Raw genomic sequence first — 16,273 nt, forward strand, 5'->3', positions numbered from 1 at the left:
TATGTATTGCTCTGCATAATGTAGTATTTTGAAAAGCTTTTCTCTGGGCACCTTGTCATATGTCTTTTCCAGATCCTTGTCACATTTCCACAATTTCTCAACTATTTGTCTTAAAGTGAAAATCTGATCTTCACCACCTCTATTTCCTGAACCCAACTCATTCTTCTCCAACTTTCTCTTCCAAATCATTCTTAACCTCTTTTTAAGTACGCTTGCACAAATCTTATCGGGAACACTAGGTAGAGAAATTCCCCTGTAGTTCTCACATTAAGTTTTATTCCCCCCCCCCCCCTTTTTTTTTTTCATTAATGGGTACTATGAGAGCTCTACTCTAATTATTGGGAATTCGACCTTCAGACCAGGCAATCTGAATTATGCAGTGTAGAAACTGCAAAACTTTTATACCTCCCATACTTAAGCATTTCTGGCCGAATATCATATACTCCAGCTGCCATTCCACATTTCAAGTTTTTGACGGTTTTTCTACCTGAAGTATTGGTATATGCTCTTCTTTGCATTCCTCTTGAAAATTTTCTAGTATGGTTTTGGCACTGCTTGGTTTGTTTAATAGTCCTTCAAAGTAATTACTCCATAAAAAGAATTAAAGTTGAGTTTTCATGTCACTTTTATCATCTTTGATTCCTATTACAGTAACTCTTTCCTCCATTTCTAAGCTTCTTTAGTAGCCTCCAGAACATTTTGTCATCTTCGTGATATTTATTTTTTATATTCTTACCAAAGTTTTCCCATGATTTTTGTTTAGCTACTTTTGCACAGCTTAGCTCTCTCTTACAAATTTCGCTGTATTCTTTTAGGGCATCTGCAGATTTATTTGCTAGGAACTTTTGGCATCCTTTCTTCTTTTCCAGGACTACTTCTTTACTTCTTGTGTCCAACATGGTGTTCTTATTTTTCTATCATTGCAGACAACTTCACCACATACCTCCCTAGCTGAATCAATCGATGTCTTCTTCTTCAGAGTTTGCCACTGAGACTCCAAATTTTGCTTCTTGTTTTCAATATGTTTGTATAGTCTAATCTACAATTTACTTGTAAAAGCTGCTCAACTTAACTTTCTTACATACTGTTCTTTTTAATGTGATATTCATTTTTATCCTGCTTAGTACTAAATAATGGTTACTTCCAATTTCAAATCCTCTGTACACTCTCGTATCTTGAATCAGTATTGACAATGACGTAGTCAATGAGACTTTTCTTATTTCTTGTGTTTTCTCTCTCTCTATGTGAACTTGTGCACATCTTTATGTTAAAACATGATGTTAGTAATGAGTCCATGTCCTGAGTAGAAGTTCAGTAAATACAGTGTGCCCAAAGTTGAGAGAACAGTAAGTGCCAATAAGAGTCAATTCATGCTGAAGGGAAGAAAAGAATAAGGAATGTATGAATTTGTCACCAACACGCGAAATCACATGCTTTATACATAAAATATTTTGACTGTTTTACAAGCAAAATAGTTACCACTTTAAAAATTAGAATGTTTATAAAAGAAAAGCTAATTTTCTGATGTGTAATAATGAACACTAATCCTGTGAATGGGTTGAGTACCCTATTATCGGAATGGATTCGCCTTGTCTGCCATGCACAGAAGTGTAGAGGGTTCTCTCATCTGTAGTCAAATTATACTTACCATTATTATTAGCTTTGATCTTTTTGCCAAATTTTCCCAAAATGCTCCTATATGCCTGGTGGCATTCATTTCCTACTCTGCTGTTCAGATCTCCAACAAGAGCCACTTTTTCCATTTTCTTTATGTCAACTGCCCATTCTAATGACTCAAAAAAATTTCTCTGCTTCTTCCTTGGAAGAACCTTTTGTGGGACCATAGGCAAAAATAAGTTTCATTGTCCATATCCCCGTTTTGAAAGTATACCTCCTACCCTTTTATGATCCAAAGGCCTGTGTTCCCTCCTATGTTGCTTGAAAGTTACATATATCTAGCCTATTTTTAAAAATGGGAGAGAAATCTTTAGTCATGCCTCATCAATTTGTTTACCATTCCAAAACCGCATTTAAGCAATCAGTATGAATTCTGCTATTTTTCTATCTCTGTGAAATGAGAAAGGGAGGGGGGGGGGGGGGATCAGATCATGCATTTGACTGGGGAAAAAAAAAAGCAATAACATAATGATAGACATTTACAGGGGATTCTAAAAAATAATTTACCATCTATCCCTTCCTTTTCTTTCCTTTGTCGGGCCATAAATTGCAAATGGTGGAGATTAAACATTATTGCATATACCATTTGGCGAAGAGGGCGGTAAAGTAATGCAGGCGATGGCAGCTCTCGAGAAACATCATCTTCAAATGTTACAGGAATTTTAAGTTCTCCCTAAAATGAAAGAAATAAATACATACACAAACTGGTTTTTAAAATAAAATTAAAAAAAAAAAAAACACCTTTATTGTGAATATTCCAAAACCTATTATTCAGAGACTATGTTAAAATGTTACTTATTACTACTGTCCCAATTTGCATAAAGATAACTTCGACTTTTGCTTTAACATTCCTGAGAAAACAAAAATGTTTATGAAAATCCTGAAGAAAACTTCTCTTTATTTTTTTAACAGAAGAGCACTAAAAGATTCTACTAATTTTACTAAAACAACACTTCTCAGAAAGCAATGTAAAAAATAGCCAGACATTGACAGCTATTTTGTAGATTGTATTCTGGGAAGCTTCAGCAAAATCACTGGTAATTTAAATTTGTTGAAATCCCAAATCAGAAAAGAAAGAACTATGCATTTAGGAAAATGTTTGAACCTAATGACATTAAAGAGTGTGATGATGAGTATTTATAATTTTCTTCCCCACCCTTCAAAGAGCAATCATACTTATTGGCAATATCATGTACTACATCTAAACATTCATGTTTTGACAAGTGGCTAAAACATAAATGTGAACTATACAACAAAGTTCAAATAACCTGTATGCGAAATTTAACCCATCAATTATGACCATTATATGATAATCCTTTACACTCAGCAGAACATGCATCTGGATTAACCATAAACTTGCACACTCACAGTTCTATCTTAGAGTAGTTGTTATGAAATGCAAGAAAAGTATAATTCCTTATGATATATAGAAGGTAAAATAATTGTAGACGGACATTTAAGTAGATATACTTTTATATTTTGCCCTTTAATTATATATTTATATCTTCTGAACTCTAGCACAAAAAAAGAAACTTACATACTGTAATAAATGAATTTTATTAATAAAAAAAAAATAAAGAAAAACTTAAGTGGTCATTGATGAAGGAAGTGACAATTATCATTTACTGTATCATCATCATCATATTCCTGCCATGTACCCTCAAGGAGTGTACAGGATATGATAGTACTACATGAAAAATTTACATCATTACTAACTTCCTATCTACAATTTTCCTCCAAATGAGTCTATTACTTGTCAATACTCCAAAATTATTAGCTCTCTTATATTTCTAACATCCAAGGCACTTTGTACAGTATCAATCCACCTATATCTTGGTCTTCCTCTAGGTCATTTTCCTGCCAACTGGCAGAGAACACTTGTTTTGCTAATCTTTCTTCACCCATTCTGTTTAAGTGACCATACCATCTGAGATTAGCTCTGCTAACGCATTCCTGGATGCTGACAACATCAAGTTCTTTCCTAATATCCTCATTTTTAATATGATATTGCCATTGATGCCATATCATCTTGAACTCTAGGACAAAAAAAGAAACTTACAGTAAGATACTGTATCATCTTGAATAAGAAATGCTAGAATGAATTTCTCTGTGCGGTTTAACTATGCCTAATTATGTACAGCAGACAGTGAATTTATCATCCTAAATAAACTTTATTCAAGAGTTGGTTACTTTCATGACTTACATACCTGTCTCCTATATAATTTCACAGAATGCTTACCCTCCCCCTTTTGTGTGACTGCCACCCACAAAACACTGTAAATCTACAGTCCAATTGTACTAGGGGTTAAGATAATTTTTAGATTTTTTTTATCATTTATTTCTTAATATAATCCAAAAAATTGCTCTAGAGACCGAAGAACTTTTTCATGCCACTTCAATTCTCTAGTAAGCGGGGAAGTGGATTTGCAATGGGAAACAAAATTCACCTCTAATCAAAAGACATTGCTAATCATTTATAACCCCCAATGGAATTTGAACTCACAGTCTGTAGGTTGGTGAGCAAGTGTACTAAACCATTAGCCAAACTTTTATCAGAACATTTCAAAGAAGAGTGTTAGCTAGTTTCACATAGAGGTGAAAGGTTTGTTCTCAAGGAAACTCAGGTATTTCATCCCTCAAAATAAGTAAACCAGTTCTTGAACACATATCTGCAGATATCAACATACTTGTCCTTGGGGGATGAAGCAGAGGAGTGATTAGCAGGTTGCATTAATTGCCTAAAGCCCCTGATTATGGAACTTAACCTGTCTTGGATAAACAAGAATTGTATGGAAAGTACATTATTCTCGTGGAAAGGCTTAGACTTTGGTTATGCATTTTTACTAAATAGCTTAAGGAAATTACAACGTATACTAGGATATACATTAAAATAAATTTTAATATACTTCCAATATTTTGGCAACTTCACATTGTCATTTACACAGGAACTTAAAAACAAGACACGTGTACGCAAGAACAACAAACAGTAAATGAGGACGAAGCAGGAAGCTATTCTTCCTCCTAAAAGTCCTGATGGTGCCCCCTAGCGGGCAATGTTGGTATTCTTGGGAGATTGGGTTGAAGGTCTTCTGATGTAGGTTTCCCAAATTTGGGACAGTCTCGTGCAACCAAATTTGTTGAGGTTTGGATTGTTTCTTAGGGCTGAGGCTGATTCCATGAAAAGCCTTTCGTATTTGCATTTACTACGGTGTATTATCGTGGCTTTCTTCCACCGCATTGTATGGCGGGTATCCAGCGCATAGTCTGCAAGACCAGAGTGGGTGTATTGGTGAAACCGGATGTAGTTCTTGTGTTCTGAAATTCTGATATTAGCTGTTCTGCCTGTTTGGCCAAAGTAGGACAGCATGCAGCTGCAAGGGACCTGGTATATACCAGGTAGGTCTAGGGAGAGAGGTTGGTCTTTAGTAGAGCGGATAAGGGATGCCAAATTATTATATGGTCTGTAACAAGAAGTCATGTTTTTTTAGGATTTTTGTAATTTTTTCTGGTGCCTCGGATATATAGGGTATTGTGACAGATTTAGAGTAATCCTTGCTGTGAGGGGGGGGGGGGGGGTTGTGGTTTATTGATTTCAATATTTTTTGGATTTTTTTGGGAGGTAGCCATTGGCTGAGAAAGTGTTGAGAATGTGGTTTAGTTCTGTGGTTAGGGCATTGTCATTTGAACAGATAAGTTTAGCCCTGTTGTGTAGTGTCTTAATGACTCCATATTGTTGTGAGGGGGCAGAGAATTGTTGGTGAATGTATCTGCCTGTATGGGTGGGTTTTCTATAGACTGAGAAAACCAAGTTCCATCAGGCTGGAGGGTGACTAGTGTGTGTCTAAGAAAGGAAGGCAGTTGTTTTTTTTTTCTTCTTCCAGGGTGAATTTGATTCTGGGGTGTTAGTTGCTTAAGTGTGTTGAGAAAGAGAGGAGTGCATCAGAGCCATGTGGCCAAATAGCAAACATATCATCAACATAGCAAAGTCGTATGATTGGTTTTTGTGGGGCAGAGTTTAAGGCTTTCTCTTCAAAAGTCTCCATATAAAAGTTGGCCAAGGGTGGGGAGAGTGGAGAACCCATGGCTCTCCCCTCTATTTGTTTGTAGAATTTTCCTTGGCAAAAACAAAATAGCCTGAGTTCATTGTGAACTGAAATAGGGCTCTGATATCGGGAGGAAATTTAGCTTGGATTAGTTTTTATGTGTGAGTTTTTATGGGCTGAGTTTTTATGTGTGAAAGTGTGTGAGAGCTTTGGCCATATGTTTAGCTAGTTTGTATGTGGGGGAATCAATGCCATCCACTATGGGACGTAATGGCACATTTTCCTTATGTATTTTTGGGAGTCCATAAATACGGGGGGGTATGAAGTTAAATGGTTTTAATTTGTTAGTGACATCTACAGGCCAAGAAGTGACCTTCTTAAGGAGCCTGTGGAGTTTTCTAATTTGTGAGTTGGTGGGATTTTACTCGATAGGGAGGTAAGTAGCCCAATCTAACAATAGAGCATTCAGCTTACCTGTGTAATCCTTTTGGTTAAGCAATACTGTGGCGTTCCTTCCCTTTATCTGCTTTGGTGATTATTATTTCCTTGTTTTTCTTTAATTCTAGTAGAGATTTAATTTCCTTACTGGGCATGTTAGTTTTTGGTGGTTTTGCCTTGGTCAGAACACAAGTCACATTCAGTCTAATATTGTTGGCAACGTCGTTCGGAAGGTGTTGTATCCCACGTTCAATTCATATCATAATATCTTCTGCAGGTATTCTTCTGGGCGCAATGGCGAAATTGTGGCCATGTGAAAGAGCGTCGAGTGCTTCAGGTTTCACACTAAATGACGAAAGGTTGACTACTGTTTCGGTAGGAAGATGTGGTTTCAAGTTTGAGTTCTTTTTTTAAATTTTCAAATTTTTTTTTGATGTGTCGATCTCGTACTTTTGGAAATTCTTTCTCCATAGCAGTGCATGAGATGCCATATAGAATAGGCCAAATTTCTTGGCTTAAGGTGCTTTAAAAAAAAGGTCATCTTCGAGTGCCTGGATAGCTAAGTTAGCATCATTCGGGAAACTGTGAGTTGTAGTGATTTGTTCCCTGAGCAAAGCTTGGCTGGCGCAGTTATAAATACGAAGAGAAACTGTGCTTAAATTTGATATAGCTTGGGATTACCTGGTTATCCCGGCAGCGTTTTAGGAAGGCGAGACAATTCAGTTGTCTTGATAACTTTAACTTCATTTTACCGTAATGGCAGGCCTTATGTGCTATGGCATTTCTGTGGATTATTGTAATTCTCATGGAAAGGCTTAGACATTGGTTATGCATTTTTACTAAATAGCTTAAGGAAATTACAACGTATACTAGAATATACATTAAAATAAATTTTAATACACATCCAATATTTCGGCAACGTCACGTTGCCATTTTCACAGGAACTTAAAAACAAGACACGTGCACGCAAGCACAACAAACAGTAAATGAGGATGAAGCAGGAAGCTATTTTTTCTCCTAAAAGTTCTGATGATGCCCCCTAGTGGGCAATGTTGGTATTCTTGGGTGATTGGGCTGAAGGTCCTCTGATGTAGGTTTCCCAAATTTGGGGCAGTCTCGTGCAACCAAATTTGTTGAGGTTTGGATTGTTTCTTAGGGCTGAGGCTGATTCCATGAAAAGCCTTTCGTATACCAGGTCCCTTGCAGCTGCAAGTTGTCGTACTTTGACCAAACAGGCAGGACAGCTAATATCAGAATTTCAGAACGCAAGGACTACATCCGGTTTCACCAATACAGCCACTCTGTCTTGCAGACCATGCGCTGGATACCTGCCATAGAATGCAGTGGAAGAAAGCCAATAATACACCATAGTAAATTCAAATACGAAAGGCTTTTCATGGAATCAGCCTCAGCCCTAAGAAACAATCCAAACCTCGACAAATTTGGTTGCATGAGACTGCCCCAAATTTTGGAAACCTACATCAGAAGACCTTCAGCCCAATCGCCCAAGAGTACCAACATTGCCCGCTGGGGGGGGGGGGGGGGCACCATCAGGACTTTTAGTAGAAAGAATAGCTTCGTCCTCATTTACTGTTTGTTGTGCTTACGTGCTCGTGAAAATGGCAACATGAAGTTGCCGAAAAATTGGAAGTGTATTAAAATTTATTTTAACGTATATCCTAGTATACGTTGTCATTTCCTTAAGCTATTTAGTAAAAAAGGAAAGTACATTAGTGTACCATGTTGTTGTCGAGTCCACTGAAGAGCTTCTAGATACGACCATGGGTCTGTAGAACACTGCTTTAGCAATCTGTTGAACTTTGATGGAGTAGAGCTCTTCACTAGTGTACCATGGATTATTTCTAAGGATTTTTTCTAAGGACTAAGGATTTTTTCCCCTATTTCTTATTAATACATATATATATATATATATTTGGGGGGGGGGGGGGGGATTTATTTTTCATAAAGTCTGGAAACCCTGCTCTTCAAGCATGGTGATCCATACACTAAATAATGAAATTCATCTCCCACCTAAAGACAATCACAAACATCCATGCCCATGGCAGAATTCTGCTCTTCAACCATACAACTTAGGTTGTATTGTTTATTATTATTATTACGTAACACCTCCAGGGAGTCCAAAGACTCATCAAGGGAGGGCACCAACTCTACACTAACTACAACTAACCGCAACTACACCAACGCCATCTGCTGCCTACTACCACCACCACCACCACTAGTATTTCCACAGACAATCACAAACATCCATGCCTACAGTGGAATATGAACCCATAGCCTTTTGGCTAGAGAGTGGATATGCTAACCACTTGGCAAACCAGGTCAGGTTTACATAAAATTAAAATTAGAGTGTAAAAAGAACAATAATTCCAGTATAGTTCATTGGAATACATCCAAATTTCATAGCAAACTTAATGAAACATTCTTTCCAGAAAAATTAAAAATCATTTTATATGCTGCTTAAACTTAAATAACTTTCTTTCCTATATATCCTTCATTCATGCTTATGGATGAGAAAGGACAGACACAGAAATCTAATAGTGCTGCCTATTCATTCAGCCATCTCTCTCTTTTTTATATCACTCCCACGTGCAAAAGGTTATAAACCTGTAGTAGTTTCATGGAAGGGAGTAAGAATTTATTTTTATTTATTTATTTATTATTGTACAAGGTTGGTGGAGACATAATTCAAAAGCAATTCTAAGCTGTGCAATTGAGATGCTTGGTGAAACATTAGAGAGAAGAAGGAGAGTTGGTGGAATAATAATGTACAAGAAGCAGTTACGACTAAGAGGAAGGCAAAGCAGAAGTGGGATGAGTCAAGAGTGGAAGAGGACAGAGAGAAAAAGCGAGAAGCCAAGAGAGTTGTTACACAGGCGAAGGCCATGGCATATCAAGACCTTTATGATTAATTAGAAACAAAAGTAAGGACAGAGAAAGATTTATCAACTGGAAAAATGTAGAAATAAGGCATCAAAGAATATTGAGGCAGATCAAAGACTCTGGAGGAAGGGTATTAAGGAGGGATGTGGATATAAGAAACAGACAGAGAATATACTTTGAAGGGCTTTTGAATGAAGAAAATGCAAGGACTCACAGAGAAGATGGGGAGCCTTATGAGGAGGATGGTGCAGAACATTACTAGAGTGGAAGTCAAGAAGACCATAAAGAGGATGAAGAATGGAAAATCAGTGGGCCCTGACAGGATCCCAGTGGAGGCATGGAAGGCGCTGGGGGAAGAGGGAATTGACCTGCTGTGGGACCTGTTAATAACAGTTTGTCAACAGGAAAATATACCCGAGGTATGGATGGCAAATATTCTTGTCCCCATCTACAAGAGTAAAGGGGATGCACAAGAATGTAAGAATTACAGAGGAATAAAGCTGATGTCCCACACAATGAAAATCCTAGAGAGGAATCTTGATGGAAGACTGCGAGAGGAGGTGGAGATTGCAAAGGAGCAATGGTCGAAAGATGACAGATGCTATCTTTGGGTTACGGCAGATGATGGAAAAGTTTCGAGAGAAGCAACGGGAGCTACATCTGGTAGCTATTGATCTGGAGAAAGCATATGATAGAGTGCCAAGGCAAGAAGTCTGTAGGTGTCTGAGGGAGAAGAAGGTACCGGAGAAATGTGTCAGGCTGGTGCAGGAGATGTACAGAAATGTGACAATGTGACACATTTGACAAATGTGACAAAGAAATGGGACTTGCCTGTTAGAGACAGAAAGTTTTCCAGTGTCAGTTGGCTTGCATCAAGGGTCAGCATTAAGTCCATTCCTGTTCAATATTGTGATGGAGGAGGTGAGAGAAGATGCACCTTGGACTATGTTGTATGCAGATGACATCGTGCTGTGTGCAGAATCAAGAGAAGAAGTAGCAGCTATACTGGAAAGTTGGAGGAAAGTACTGGAAGAGAGAGAGGTATGAGACTGAGCAGAAGTAAGACAGAGTATATATGTGTTGCAAAGTGGATGGCAGCCAGGAGACAGATCTGGAAGGAAATGTCATCTGGAAGGTCAGTGACTTAGGTTCAACAATGAAAGAGGATGGTGAGGTTGAGAAGGAAGCGGGATGCAGGACACAAGCAGGATGGAGGAACTGGAGAGAGAGAGAGAGAGAGAGAGATGGCTGGAGTGCAATGCGATAAAAGGGTGCCGATCAATCTAAAAGGCAAAATCTACAGGACAGTAGTGAGACCATGTATGACGTATGCTATGGAAACTGTGGCCCTGAGGAAAAATAACATCAGCAGGATGGAGGTAGAGGAGTTGAGAATGCTTAGGTGGATGTGCGGTGTGACCAGAAAGGATCGTCTGAGAAATGACTATGTAAGAGGGAACAGTGAAAGTTACAAACTTAGGAGCAAAGATACAGGAGGAAGGAAGAGTATATGGGAAGAAAGGTCATGCTGATAAATGTGCAGGGGAGGAGGAAGCGAGAGCAGCCAAAGAAGAGATGGAGGAGGAGACTCACTACAAACAGCAACCCTACTTAAGTGGGAAAAGCTGCAGAAGAAGAAGATTATTGCTGGCCCTGGTTGGCTGAGTGGTTAGCGTATCCGCTCTCCAGTCAAAAGGTTGCGGCTTCAAATCCCGCCATGGGCATGGATAGTTGTTGAGTGGATGCTCTCCCTTGATGAGTCTTTGGACTCCCTGGAAGAGTCATGTAATAATAATAATAATAATAATTTTTTTTTTACAGAGTCCAGAATACCCAACTCTGGAGACCAAACACTGAACTTTTTCAAGCCACTTCAGATCTCCTGTAAATGGGGTAGTGGTCTCATCCCTGGCAATGAAATTTATCTCCCATCTAAGACAATCACAAACATCCATGCTCAAGGTGGAATTCTGCTTCCCAACCAGCAGGCCACAGCCTGCTGGATGGGGAGCAGATATGCTAACCATTCTGCCAGGCCAGCAAATCTAAATAGATATTGAACAAATGAGCACAGGCTGACAATTTGGGATTTAGCTAACCAAATTATATTCTTATTGGCTTAAACCAAAGCACAAAATGATCGTATAATATAATGGGAATTTCATGCTGGCTGGGACACTATCCAGTTAAACAAGACAACTGCTATTTTCATCAAGGAACAAAACAAACAGTGAAGTCAGCTATTGAAGCAAACCCCACAAGCTCCAAATTACCATCAGCAGAATTCAAGATTGGCATCATGAACATAAAAGGTATCCACAGAAATGAACTAGCAGAAAGAAACAGAACAGTGACAAGTGTAATGGCAAATATTCTGTCCTGTTGAGCTTCATTTCTACAATTATGCCTTTATAGCTATGTCATCTCTTCAAAGTAAAAGGGCATCTTTACCCACTAGTATGAAAATAGAAATTTTAAAAAATGTTGAGAAATGAAACCTATTCTGAAGTGGGAAAAAAAAGTTTAGCATCCCAAATAGTATTTTTTTAATAATAACTAAGAACTGCACCAAAATTAAATGTGCTTCTAATAAAAAATGAACTATTCCAGCTAAGTAACCAGTACTTGAATATGCCTTACTGACTTGAATGAAGTTTGCTCAAAGTAAACAACTCACTCAAAGCCTGTGGACGGTGTTTTGAAATTTAAAGCTGAAACGTTTACACTTTGTCTTGGTCTGAATGATTTTAAGTATTCTGATGGTTGGAAGATCTGTGGTAAAAGTGCCTCAGCAGATCCTGAAAGCATGAATACTTGGAAGTTAAAATTTAATGAAGAATTATGATGCAAGGATGTGGTTAATGCAGATGAAACCTGGTATTCTACAAACTGCTTCCAAACAGAACACTTGTGATTTCTGGAGACACCTGTGGGGAGGTGAGGAAAAAGGAGAAAGAAATAATTACTTTTTTTTGCTAGTTGCAAACATGACATGCACACAAAACCTAGATACTTCAAAGGCATTAAAACATTGAGAACTGACTATAAAGCAAATGTGAAAGCCTGAATGACAGTAGATATCATTGAAAGAAGATCTGGACAATCAAGTGACCAAAAAAGGACAGAAAATTTAGTTCCTTGTAGATAATTGCACTGTTCATACCGATATGAGTGGTCTTTGCTTTTTTTTAACTTCTGAACACTACATCTGTAATTCAGCCAATGACCCAAGGAATAATCCAAGCATTCAAGACATGCTATAGAAAAATACTTCTCAATCACATTATCTTAAAATATAGACAATTCAAAAGAATACAGTATTGACATTCTTAGTGCCATGTCCTTGGGATGTGAGGCTGACAAATTAATGATATCATTGTTGTTTCAGACATGTAGGCCTGAATGAAATGAAACAATATGAAAGCATTGATGGTCAGAGTTCACCTGTGGAAAATAAAATGTTCTTGACTATGTAGGCATTGATAAATATACAGAATGTTCAGAGTGTGCTACAGAAGAACAGATTGCTGAAGTCATTCTTAGGGGTGAAAGATAATCTCAAATGCAGATGATGCAAGTTCAGAATCATTTCAACAAATCCTCAAATAAGGATGGCTACAGATACTGCTAACATCTTGAAAATTTCTTTTAAGGTCAAGATGGAACGTTATTTAAAAAAAGTTATGAGCATCAAAAATCGAGTCTCTCCTTAGTGCAACAACTAACTGCTGATTACGTGAAAAACACATGAAAAATGTCATTTCCTTCCACTTTAGATATAAGTGTATATATCAAATATGCAATGAGTGTTTCTGAATTTTTTTTCTTCACAAAAGGATGAATTATAAACATCATCATCAAATTCCTGACGTGTACCCTCAAGGGGCGAATAGTATTATTATATCCTGTACGCCCCTTGAGGGTACATGTCAGGAATTTGAATATGATGTTTATAATTCATCCTTTCCTGAAGAAAAAAAAATTGAGAAACACTCATTGCATATTATTAATGATTTGCACATTAACTCATTGCATGTTAGTAATGATGAAAAACTTACATCATTACTAACTTCCTATCTACAATTTTCCTCCAAATCAATCTGTTACCTGTCAAGAACTCCAAACATTATCAGATCTTATATTTCTATCTTCTAAGACACTTTTTACTATATCCACTTAGATATTGGTCTTCCTGACTTTTTCCTGCAACCTGGCAGAGAACACTTGTTTTGCTAATCTTTCCTCTCCCATTCTGTTTAAGTGACCATACCACCTGAGATTAGTTCTGCTAACACATTCCTGGATGCTAAGAATGTCAAGTTCTTTCCTAATAATCCTCGTTTTCATTATGATATTGCCATTGATGCCATCTGTTCATGCCCCTAATAAGTTAAATATGGTTTGAACAACAGTCTTGTATACAGCTAATTTAGTGTTATGACTAATTTCTCTCTTATTCCATATAAATTTATTCAGTTGACTTCCAACCATACCAGCTTTGTTGATTCTGATGTCTATTTCCAGATTTAATTTATCATCTTCATTAAAAATCGTGCCTAAGTAGGTGAAATGTTTTACTTGTTCTATAGGTTTTCCATTCACAAGGCGGTTGATATTTTCAATGCTTCTACCTTGTTATTGCTGACCTTCATATCATATCTATTACAACAGTTATTCAATTTAGTCAGGGAATATCAACATTCAATGTTTATTTTTACCTGCAACAGTACAACTGTGCCAACAAGAGCCATGTTCTATTTCTTACAAGTTAAGATTGACTTTTAAAAAATTAAAAGATCTTTATTTTATACAATGCACAGTAGATTTTTTCCCTTTCTTTTCTCTGTAGAAAAAATTCCTTAAGCTTTATTTTTTATTAAATTAAATCTTTGTTAGATTTCAGTCTCTGATTTCATTTATTTTAAGAACCAGTATTAAAAATTCTGGATGCCTTCTAGTTTACTGTTACAGTAACCAAATGTGCATGCTGACCAGAAACAGACAACTGCATACTATGCTATATGTAGTATTCTAAGTTTTCTGTTTTACTGTATACAAATTTTTTCTCAAATTCTGGAGAATGGGAGAGGGTTAAATCACTACCTGAACAACATAGATATCTTTATGTAGCTGATAACAACTAATAATAAATATAAGTCTAAGTAAAAACAAATGGACTTATATTTAATATGATGCAGCATTTTATTCTCCTAGAAATCAAAATTTATGATGATAATGTCACTTCTTTTCAGAGGCATGTCACGGTCAAGAAACTACATATATTATGCATATTCTGTGAATTAAATTCATATTCAAAGTTTTAAATCCCCCAATTACAGTATTTGTTTTCAACTAAACTGAAGGTATATATATTGCATTTTAAGCTTCTTGTATTTTAAAGATTTACTATCCCTCTAGCAAATAATAGACAATATTGATTTCAAACTTTGTTTAGCCAGAAGATACATGGGATTAATTAGTTCCTCTGGTAACACCCCTATGTAGGAACTCTCTTTCCTCAAAGTGAAGAGTACAAAATGGTGTACAGTAGTTTACTTTTTATAGAAAGACAACAGGATCAGCAAAGTTGATGGCAAGAAGTCAACTGATTAGATTTATATGAAATAAGAGAGAAAGTAACCAAAAGTAGCTGTACATAAGACAGTGTTCAATTTTAACTTATGAATCTGAGTGCTAGATAAGAAATAAAACACCTGATCAAAGATGAGAGTTCTTAGAAAGATCAGGATAGTGAACAAATGGCATCAATGGCCATCATATTAAAAATTAGGATTTTAACTTGTTAATGTTAGCATTCAGGAATGTGTTAGCAGAGCTAATCTCATGTAATATGGTCATTTAAACAGAATGGGAGAGGAAAGGTTAGTAAAAACAAGTGTTCTTTGCCAGGATGGCAGATAAAAGACCCAGAGGAAGACCAAGGGTGCATTGATACAGTAAACTACTTCAGAAGACAGATAACAGCTTAATTTGGAGGAAAATTGTTGATAGGAAGTTAGTAATGATGTAACTTTTCATGTAGAACTATCATGATATCCTGTAACCCCCCCCCAAAGGTGTATATCAGGAATTTGATGATGGTGATAGTTTTATTTGTGGGAAATGCACAATTTTCTTTCTCGTTCGTTTTTGTTTTCAAGCTTAACTGTTTGCTAGCATTTATTTATTTTGTACTGAAATTTTATAAGCACTGTTTTATTGTAATTGTTCACATTTCATTATCTTCTTTTAAACTTTATTTATTTCAAATGGCTTGTTTCTTATTGTTAAACAATTCTCTCAGTGAGTCGATTCCAGGTGTTTGTAAATAACAATAATTACTACTCATTTCAAGTATTCTCAGTGAAGCAAGCCACTGCATTTATATAATCAACTTCATATTTCATTAATTCTCTGTACTTAATATTTCCAAAATGTTCTACTCTGATTTTGTATTGCATATGTTAAGCCAAGAAACTTGGCTGAAAATTTTGCTTAAAAAAAGAAAATGCATATGAAAATTATATCTTTCACTTTCTGTTAGCATTTTCTCTCCCATTATCATTTCTTCATTGGCTTTTATAAACCTTCTAATATTAATATGTATGTTCATATATTACAGCAATTCACTTTCCGAACTTAACAAGTTGACATTTTTAGAATACTAACTAAACATAATGCAATAAAAAAAACTTATATATATTCAAACTTATTTATTAAAACAATCTAAGATAATTTGAATTAAATTATCTTCCCTCAAAATTACATATTCATTATATAATTTATCTCTATTAATTACATGATTAAGTAAGTTGAAGATCTTGTACCACTTCTAATAATTCATCAGACTTTTCATTTTAAATTAAAAATTGCATTTTAATAAATGGCTATGAATGAAAATTGAATTTTTTTTTTAATAAATATCTTCAAGTCATATACTCTAACTTGATTACTGATAAATTGATTTTGCTGATGCTTTAGAAATTTGCACAAAAGTTGATTTACTTGAAAAAAAAAAAAGTTCTCTATCTTTTTTGGATTACAAACAAAATGTTACTGATGACACCACCTTGACAGCTGCTGTTCATCCAACTTCTTATTCTAAATACTGTATTTCAGCATTCTATGCTGTCCTGAGAAAAAGAGTGTGGGGGGGGGGGGTTAAATTTTATCAAGTACACATTTATTAATTTTAATCATTAAATATTGAAAAA

General features: G+C 36.2%; 1 protein-coding gene across 2 annotated transcripts in view; it reads right to left on the reverse strand.

Moving 5' to 3' along the window:
• LOC150110124 (constitutive coactivator of PPAR-gamma-like protein 1 homolog) overlaps positions 1-16,273 on the reverse strand; it is a 299,942-nt gene that overhangs the window by 175,193 nt on the left and 108,476 nt on the right. For both annotated transcript variants that reach the window (XM_090397994.1, XM_090397986.1), the window contains exon 9: positions 2,185-2,350. In XM_090397994.1, coding sequence (XP_090254120.1) covers positions 2,185-2,350 — 166 coding nt within the window. The remainder of the gene's footprint in view (positions 1-2,184; positions 2,351-16,273) is intronic.

The sequence above is a fragment of the Typopeltis vanoorti genome, chromosome 1 (genome assembly GCF_054136105.1).
Source record: "Typopeltis vanoorti isolate ZY-2024b chromosome 1, IOZ_Tvanoo_1.0, whole genome shotgun sequence".
Taxonomy (NCBI): Eukaryota; Metazoa; Arthropoda; class Arachnida; order Uropygi; family Thelyphonidae; genus Typopeltis; species Typopeltis vanoorti.